General features: G+C 39.9%; 1 protein-coding gene across 1 annotated transcript in view; it reads left to right on the top strand.

Moving 5' to 3' along the window:
* The window catches only part of SET (SET nuclear proto-oncogene), an 8,933-nt gene extending 759 nt beyond the window's left edge, over nt 1-8,174 (top strand). Inside the window, exons 2-8 of the mRNA XM_033518540.1 lie at nt 809-884; nt 1,864-2,006; nt 2,594-2,697; nt 2,893-3,006; nt 4,290-4,460; nt 4,560-4,706; nt 5,597-8,174. Of these exons, the coding sequence (XP_033374431.1) occupies nt 809-884; nt 1,864-2,006; nt 2,594-2,697; nt 2,893-3,006; nt 4,290-4,460; nt 4,560-4,706; nt 5,597-5,620 (779 nt within the window). The 3' untranslated portion in view covers nt 5,621-8,174. The remainder of the gene's footprint in view (nt 1-808; nt 885-1,863; nt 2,007-2,593; nt 2,698-2,892; nt 3,007-4,289; nt 4,461-4,559; nt 4,707-5,596) is intronic.
* Nucleotides 8,175-9,710: the final 1,536 nt, after the last annotated feature.

Genomic DNA, 9,710 nt, shown 5'->3' with positions numbered 1-9,710 from the left:
CCTCCCGCGCCGGCTGCGGCCGCGTGGTGCTGCCGGGCCGCGCGGGGATGGAGCGGCGGAGACACGCGGTGCTGGGGCCGCCCGCGCCGGCCCCACGTGCGATCTCGGCTTTTAAAGGTCGGGGTTGGCCCCGGCCGCAGCGCCTTCCCCACGTGCGTCCCCCGCGCTCGCGAGGGGAGAGGCAGAGCTGTCCCCCAGCGTGGCCGGGCCGTGCGGAACGCGCACCGGGCGCTGCTTCGCTCCAGCCGCTTCCCGCTGCCGCTCATTCATCTCCCGCGCGGTGGGTAAACAGCGCTCCGTAACCCAGGCCTCGGCCAAACTTGGTCCAGGGGAAGTGCCCATTAGAAATATCTGCCAGACGGCGGCTTTCGCGTCTCTTTCATTTATATCTATCCTTTCGGATGTTCTTTAAGGTTTTTGGAAGGTGGCATGTGCCTAGATAGGCTATTTCTATTGATATTCCAGTACTCTGTAAATTACTTAATGTTTCTTCAAATGTGTTGGTTGTAGCAAATGTGGCTTATTACTTTTAAATTAAATTATTGTTGACTTATAATTTAAGTTAGCTTGTAAAACAGTGTAGTGGGATGTGAGCTGCGGTTTCTAGGGGTAAACTCGCTCAAAGGCTGTTTTGTCAAACTTTGCTGCACTTCAGCTGCAGCATGCCCTGTAAAACTGGTGTTTTGAGGCCTTTTGAATTTTGTGACATTTAATAGAAAAACTTGGGAACTTCTACAGTAGATCACTAGAGAATAAAGATAATACCGAGGTGATTTGTCAGGCTTGTGAATGAAGGGATATTGACACGTTTTCATTTGTTTTTCAGAAAAAGAGCAACAGGAAGCAATTGAACACATTGATGAAGTACAGAATGAAATAGACAGGTAAACATTATCTAACTTTTAAAATCTTTTAGCAGAAACTGACAAAAGTGAAAGTGTTTAGTAAAGTGAAAATGCAGTAGTACTCATTGTCTTTGATCTCTGCCAAGATATACCTGTGTTCTGACTTGATTAGAGACATTAAAATAACAAAGAAGTGTCCTGGTTTCTTGGTTAACTGTCTATAATTAAAGAGGTAGAACTTGAGTTTAAAATTTTAAATTAATTGTGGTATTTTTGATAATAGAAATGTATTTCGCGCTGACTTCTCAAGTTAATGTGTAAGGTATTTGGCTAAAGTATTTCCCTGTTAGCAAGCAGAACCAAACACTTGGCTGAAAAACCAGCTTTTATTATACATTTTTATTATAATATTCATGTGCTTGTGCAATAACATACAGAAAATGTCTCTGAGATGTTAATTTTGTATGCCAAAGCTCTTGGGGCTGTGGGTTCTGTGTCAGCCCCTCCCTGCATGTTCTCTCCATGCCCAGTGCCCTACAAGGATTGCAGGTGACTGTTGGAACTGTGAACATGTGAAGCTGTTGCAGTATCAGGGCTTTGCCTTTTTACAATAACAGTTCATTTTAAGTCTTCAGATTTTACTTGCACAGAGTGCAGAATTGCTTTGCTGTAGCTGCCTAAAAGTTGCAGGGAGCAGGTGATAGGGCTGTGTTACCCATCTGCAGGTTTTATGCAGGCAAAATGTTTAAGAGGTAAAACACTGCTTTGCTTTGCATAAAGGTCCACCTCTGCAGAACATTCAAGGTGTTCAGAGGGTTCCATTCAAACCAGTGAGATTGCTTCTGGTAGAGTGGTTTTTTAACAGTTGTTACAGCTCTGAGCTTCTGGGGTTTTTGGGACACTTCATCTGCAGAATATGGCAGACTTACCAAACTCTTTCAGCTTTTAGTTAACTGCTCTGATGTGTCCTTAAATCCCAGTTCTCTCCATGTGGTTAACATGGCTCTTTCTATTACAGACTGAATGAACAAGCCAGTGAGGAAATTTTGAAAGTAGAACAGAAATACAACAAACTCCGCCAACCATTCTTCCAGAAGAGGTCAGAATTGATCGCCAAAATCCCAAATTTCTGGGTAACAACATTTGTCAACCACCCACAAGGTACATTCCTAACAGCCCTTTTTTTCCCCCCTGTAAATTCAGTGTTTGCTTGCTTGTTATGTGAGTGTCTTAAAGATCTGAGGGTCTTGTGGAGTTGTTACTAAGCATATAAAACACTTCCTTCCTGTCCTAGATTGCATTTTTAAAGCTTTTTCTTTCTTGCACTTGTTGACCAAAGGAACATCTTTTTACTAATCATAAATCTTTCTGCATTTTAAATTGTGAGTTTCCTACTTGATTCAGTTCCTGGGAAACTTAAAGTGTAAAAAACAACAAAAAAATACCCTAGATTGTTTGGGTGTTTTCTACCTGGAAGTGGGCTCCTTGGGACTCTTGACAATAAACTTCCTAGAAAATAAGTTCATAGACTGCTTAGATTGGGCAAACTACATGCATGAAAATCTGTTTTAGAGGGAAGGGTGTGTATGTGTGGGTAGGCTGTTGGCTGGTAACTTGAAAAGAAAAAGCCATGAGAAGTTGGCTTGGACAGATGTGTTGGTTTTTAGATCTCCCTGGCTATCAGTTTCCTGTGTTTTGCCTGCCTGTTTCATGGCTTTGTTAATGTGGGATTCCTCCTTCTCCCTCAGTATCTGCACTCCTGGGAGAAGAAGATGAGGAAGCACTTCATTATTTGACCAGAGTTGAGGTGACAGAATTTGAAGACATCAAATCAGGTTACAGAATAGATTTTGTAAGTACTTTAAATGATTCAGTCACTTGTGATTTTATTGTGGTTTTTTTTTTTTTTTTTTTTTTTTTTTAGTGTAATTGCATGTTGGGTTGTAGTTTATAACTGAAATCTCTGCAGTTACCTGTTTAGTACCAGATTTGACTTGATATGTGTTTCTATTCTTTGGGTTCTAACTCTTTGCTTTCCACTCTGCAGTATTTTGATGAGAATCCCTACTTTGAAAATAAAGTTCTCTCCAAAGAGTTTCACCTCAATGAAAGTGGAGATCCATCTTCAAAATCGACTGAGATCAAATGGAAATCTGGAAAGGTATGTATTGCATCGGCGAGAGCACAAGTGTGACTAAGTGAAAACATTACCAAGTGCATTAGCTTGTCTCTTCCTTAGCCAGGATCTAGACTGCTTTGTGTTGTTTACTTAAAATAACTATTAAATGAAGAATTCCAAGGACAACAGGTTTAAGGGGATCAGATAGCAGTGTGTGATCTTGTTTTATATTTTCCACTGTTTCCTCAACTTCCTTTCCAGATGCCACATCTTTTGTAGAATCTGCAGCCACAATAATCTGGGCATATCTGTCTCCCAGGCAGTGTTCAAACATCATTAATTTACTGCAGTTCATTTCTGTAGAAGTACTTCATTGTTATCTTAAAGATTTTGAACTGAGTTTTTAAGTGTAGAGCTGAGGTTTGCAGTTAAATTGCCACTTGTTTTGTCACTCTCAGACCAAGGAGAAAATTTAATGGTTTTCGTATTGAGTACTAGAACTTTTGTACCAGAAATTGAATTCCTGTACAGACCAATCGAGTGATCTTTACAATGCACCACAAAATCTGTGTGAATTCTGCTATTGTTCTTCCGTAAACAGTCTAAACCTATAAATGTTGTTATTCCGTCAGGAGAAAAAAAAAGAACATTAGAAATGTGGTGTAACAATATGGTCAAAGAAATAATTTATTTAATTTCAGACTTAACAAAAAGATTGTTGCAAACTTACTACACTTCTTTTCTAGGGTAAGGTGATAGATACAGACCTTATATGTGTTCTTGTGACCATGTGTTTTAGCAGTTTGTGTGGGGTTTTTTTGCACTTACTACTGAAGACTTCAGAGTGGGAAGTCGTAGGCAAAAAGGCCTAGATAGGTTTTTATCTCCAAATGAGTACAGAGCTTAGAGATGTGGAGAGTTTCTTAAATTTGGTATATGTAGCAGTTGCTGCAATTACAACTACTCTTGAGTGGCATTTAGGCATTGTGTGGCCTTGTAAGTTCAGTGTGTCATTAAACACTTGTCATACTTGTGTTTCCATGAGATAGGGAAATGTAAATCTAATGTGAGAATCTGTGAGTTTTCAGTGTTCCAGTGGAGGTTGTTGAAAGAAACAAGCAGATTTACTGTTCTCTCATGTTCATGAGAAATGCAGTATCTTCTGCCAGTTGTTTGAGTTTCAGATATGTTTTCAGACTTACCCTGGAATAGGGGGGGGAAGGTGACTTCTTAAGGTTGTTTAGACAAGTACATTTCCAGGTGGTGCTTATAGGGGAAAAAAATGCCATAGACAACTTTAGGGAACTTCTTTACTTTCTTTTCAGGACCTGACAAAACGTTCAAGCCAGACACAGAACAAAGCCAGTAGGAAGAGGCAGCATGAAGAGCCAGAAAGCTTCTTCACCTGGTTCACTGACCACTCTGATGCAGGAGCTGACGAACTGGGAGAAGTCATCAAGGATGACATCTGGCCAAATCCCCTACAGTACTACTTGGTAGGTAGAGCCCTGAGCCAAGCATCTGCACCCACAACAGCAGCTCTGTGAAAGAGTGAGTTTGATCACTGTAGTTGATGTTGTAAATGTGTCTTTAAGGTTCCTGATATGGATGATGAAGAAGGGGAGGGAGAGGAGGATGATGATGATGATGAAGAGGAGGAAGGATTAGAGGATATTGATGAAGAAGGAGATGAAGATGAGGGGGAGGAAGATGAAGATGATGATGAGGGAGAGGAAGGAGAGGTGAGTAATCTTGCCATTCATGCCATTCATATGGTGTTTGAGGGGGATCTTGTAAGAATACCAAGCCATTGTGACAAAGGTGAACCGGTTCTTTTCTGCCCCCCAGGGTGTGAGAACTGTGACTGGATTAACTTGAGCAGTTTCAGGTAGTAATAAGTATGTCTGTGTGTATGAGAGACAGTGGAAATACCTGGTTTCAGTAAATTTGTAAGGGAAGTGCTCTAGGAGAACTTGTACATTTATGTGGCAAAATTCTTACTTCATTACTGAGCATTCTAGCAATGCTTTACATATAAATGGCTTTTGTGATGCACCCAGTCATCCATTACACTTGTTGGTTTATTTCTGTTTATGGCCAGCCTAGCTAAGACTTTATTAGGTTCAGGAATTAGAAATCTGCTTTGGTAGTAAGTGGGATTCCAGGCTCAGCATCCAGGGTGTTGGGAACTTAGTTCAGAATGTCTTTGTTTCTCGGAACTGGGCGTGGTGTGTCTGACTTCCAGCAGCACAAAGTAGGAGCAGTGAGAGGAGGGCTGCTCTGGTTTATAACCTGGAACTTGGCATGTAAAAGGTGGAGCATTTTGGAGTTTTAAATGAGGGGGAAAAGATGACCCCTTCACTTTCCACGTGTTAAAGTCATGTAAGTGCTTGTAGTGACTCTTAAGTCACAGTTTCTCAAACGTCTGATGTGTTTTCCTTGGACACCCATGTAGTGGGTGAATTCTGTGTGGTCAGTAGCTGGGCACCCAGGGCAAGTGTTACCATCCTCTAGTGAGGGAAGAGATGATCATACAGCACCATCAATAGCCCTGTAAAAAGTTCTGGTCACTGCATTTGCTATCTGAAGTTTAGTGATTAGATTTATTTAATTGTTGCTTATCTTTCAACAGGAGGATGAAGGAGAAGATGACTAATTGAACACTGATGGATTCCAAACCCCCTTTTTACCTTCTTAATTTTTCTCCAGTCCCTGGGAGCAAGTTGCTGTCTTTTTTTTCTTGTGCTCAGTCGCCTTGTTCTCTTGAGGTCTCTTTTTCTCTCCTCTACACCATGGTTCACAATTTATTTTGGGAAAATACCTTGAGCAGAATACAGTGGAAAAGAATCTACCAGTTTCTGTTTCAAGTTCATTTTTATCCCTTTCTGTCTCAAAACAAAAACTGTTTATAAATTCAACACACCATGTTCTGTGGGAAAAAAGAAAACCTTCTGCTCCCTTCACTCTGCTGGAAGCTGAAGAGTGCTAGGCCCCTGTGTAGTAGTGCATAGAATCTAGCTTTTTTCCTTCTTTCTCTGTATATTGGGCTCAGAGATTACACTGTGTCTCTATGTGAATATGGACAGTTAGCATTTACCAACATGTATCTGTCTACTTTCTCTTGTTTAAAAAAAAAGAAAAAAACAACAAAAAAAATAAAAATAAAAATGGGGTTATAGAAGGTCAGCTGGGGTGGGTTTCAGATGTTTGGGTGGGTTAAGTGGGCATTTTGACAACATGGCTTCTTCTCCTTTGGCATGTTTAATTGTGATGTTTAACAAACATCCTTGCAGTTTAAGATGACACTTTTAAAATAAAATCTTCTCCTAATGATGACTTTGAGCCCTGCCACTTGATGGAGAATCAGCAGAACCTGTAGGATCTTATTTGGAATTGACATTCTCTATTGTAATTTTGTTCTTGTTTATTTTTAAATTCTTTTTTTTGTTTGTTTTTTTTTTTTTGGTGGTTTTTTTCTTTTCTTTTTTTTGGTTTTTTTTTTTGTTTCACTGGAAAGGAAAGAAAGATGCTCAGTTTTAAACGTTAAAGTGTACAAGTTGCTTTGTTACAATAAAACTAAATGTGTACACAAAGGGACTGGTTGGTCTTCACTGAAAGAAACAGTTTTTATATCCTATTTAGAACTTGCTTGTAGTTTCTTGGCATTTTTGGGGGCATTTTGTCAGTATTTCTGTAGTGCAATGCAGCCTTGTGGTTGTGTGGACTGAACCAGTTCATGTAGTTTCCACTATTTCAGTACCTGTAAAGTGTTTCCTTTGGTAGTTCCTACTGCACAGTGACTCTTGAGTTCCCTGCAGGGTCATGTGCTGTGTGTGAAGACACAGGTGTATATTCATGTTTTGCAAAAAGAAGTCACTTGATTTGTAGAATTTTTAGTAATTTGCCGTACTGTATCTCCAGTACATCAGTTTGCATGAAAATACCATGCAAGCTCAGAATAAAAAGACCCAAGGGGTGGTCTTAAAATATTTGGTTGGTTTTGTAAGTCTTTTCAGTTGAAAACAAAACTTAATTGCAAGCTAATTTGGGGGCTGTTTCAAAGAGCAAGATTCTTAGTAAAGTTCATGTATAAAAAGTTGCTACTTCACTGCTTTTTTTTCCTTGGTAGCAGCATGTATATGTGCTTTAGATACACTGTACTCTCATTTTAAGAGACTGCATTTGACAAACTTGTAACAATTTCACATAAGAGGTTGTTGGAACTGGTATTCCACAAAATGTAATGGAAGTTGTTTTAACATGCTTTGCTTTTGAAATATTTAAAAAAGTGTTCTATCAGCTCATCTGAAATTCAAACAGCTCTTTGGATGTGTAGAAAAGACTGTCTTCTGGGAAGACTTGTTATATTCTCTGATTCCTTTTCCTCACAGAATTTGCTGTAGTCAAATTCAGCTTTTTTTTGATGCTTAAGAATACACTTGGCAGAACAAGATCAGTTTCTGTTTGAGACGTGCACAAATAACATGTGTGAGGGAAAACATTCTGTAAGTGTGTGGTCCAGCTTGGATTCAATCCAGTTATCAGAGACAATGCAACGTCCAGTCTCATGTGATCAATGCAAAAATAAGACAACCATGTACTTTATTCCATCTCAACAAAAGCTTCTGCTCTCATCCTGCTTTGCAGAGCCAAATACAACGTTGATCAGTAATGGTTTCTTACCATCTAGAGAGAGAAGGAACAAAACCCATGAAGTCCTATAAATTTTAGTGTTTTTTAATTTGATTCCTTTTTGTTGTAAGATTGAAAATAGCTTCCTGTTGTGGTAGAGGGTCAATGTGCTGTTACTTGCCATGATGCCTCATTACTTAATTTTTATGTAGTCGTAATTGTAGTTCCTCAAGGAAAATTATCTTTTGGTAGTCTTGAATGCTTTAGGAAAAATGTTGTGCCATTGTTGTTCCATCCCGGTTGGTTACTAGCAGAAAACTTATAAAAACTGTTTTGAAAGTAATCAAAGCTTCAGGCTCTGTAAAGTCAAATACCAGGAATAAGAAATGAGAAGTCTGGATAATTAAATGCTACTTAAGAGATTTTTCTTGTGCATTCTTTAGGATTTTACAGGGTGCCAAAATACTCTTGCTACTGTACTGATAATACTGAATTTGCTGTGAAATTTGAGGGTTTACTCCTGGCAATGGCTAAAGAGTAAACTGACATGGTAAAAGAATAAACCATATTAGTTAAGTGTTATTTTAATTTTTTTTTTTTTCCTAGCATGGAAATGATTAGGGATTAACACATTTCTTTGCAATGCTGAAGAAATACTACAGCTGGCCATTGTGTGCTCTGACTGTTCACTTAATGTCTAATTTGGCTGAATATATGTAATGGGTGTCCATTTTTTACTGGATTTATTTTATATGTGTATAAAGAGCTTTTAAAAAGACATCCACCTTGGATAATAATGGGAGATCTGTTCTTATTAAATATCTATAATTAATTCCCCACTGTTTGAGCTCCTCACATCCAGTTAATCCCACCATGTGAAATTTGTTATAGGTGGTAGCTGACTTCAGGTTTTTTAGCCTGAATTTCCAGGGTTAGAACACAGAATTGTCAGCAATTTAATAAAGGTGAAACTGCTGTGCTGGGGCTATATGGCCTAACCATCTCAAAGGTTATTTTTAAGCTTAACTGCTATAAAATGGAATCTTTTGTCTGTAATTTCTAGTGCCAAAGGAAACAACTACATCTGAGTGTGTAAATACAGTTAGAAAGGTCTGGGGTTTTTAAAAGAGATTATCTGTGTGCTTATTCATACTTTGTCAACATAGTTTCTGTCCCTGTAAACAAGCATTATCTGAATCAATTTCTCAGTCATTTATGATACTCATTTGAATCTGTAAGCTCTTTGTACCACACTAAACCAGGTGCATAAGGATAGTACTATGTTTATTGGATACTGTTCCTGAATTTTGAAGCCATGTTGTTTTTTTTTTTTTTGTTTTGTTTTGGTTTTTTGTTTTTTAAAGAGAATGAAATCAATGAAATAATTTCTCTGCTGTACCTTCAAGCTATCCTTCTGTTTGAAGGAATTAAAATACATTTAACTGTTACTTGATGTTACCATTTCTAAGAGTCTTTTTCAAAAGAATCAGGTTTTTTAGTCCCAAACTCGACACAATCTTTCACGGGTGAGGTGGACAGGGTTTGCTTCTCCTTTATGGAGAAGAGTGAGGGGAGGTCACAAGTGACTGGTCCACGACACTTCCTGCGGGAAACAGATTTATGCTTAATGTCCTTCCTCCCTCTCCTGGATTAAAAATTGAAACTTTTAAGACTTTTTCTTGATCATCACGTTCTCCGCGTGAATGTACTCTCTCGGGTATAATGGAGGATAGCGGCTGCCGGCTCAAGGTCGGGACGCACCTTTTGGTCCCCGCTCTGCTCCAGGAATCCCCAAAGCGTCCGCTCATCTCCCGGGCCGGGGCCCCTGGCCCTTTGCCGGCTCCTGGGCAGGACCTGCGCCAGGATCACCCCCGGCACCAGGGGATGGTGCCCTGCGGGCTCCTGGAAGGGCACTTTGTGCTCCCAGCTCTGCCATTTATCTGCCTACAGAACAGGGGGTTGCTGAATGGGCAGGAACCGCTGATCCCGCGTACCTGTCTCCGCAGGATTTGAGGGACACAGATGAACCACGCCCGGTGATTGGGGCTGGGCTGCTGGGTAGCCAGGGACACGGCCTCTCTGATCAGCCGGGAGCTGAGAGCCAGCCCTTTCCC

This window comes from Parus major, chromosome 17 (assembly GCF_001522545.3).
Source record: "Parus major isolate Abel chromosome 17, Parus_major1.1, whole genome shotgun sequence".
NCBI classification, from domain to species: domain Eukaryota; kingdom Metazoa; phylum Chordata; class Aves; order Passeriformes; family Paridae; genus Parus; species Parus major.
This window is presented reverse-complemented; position numbering and strand designations above follow the sequence as displayed.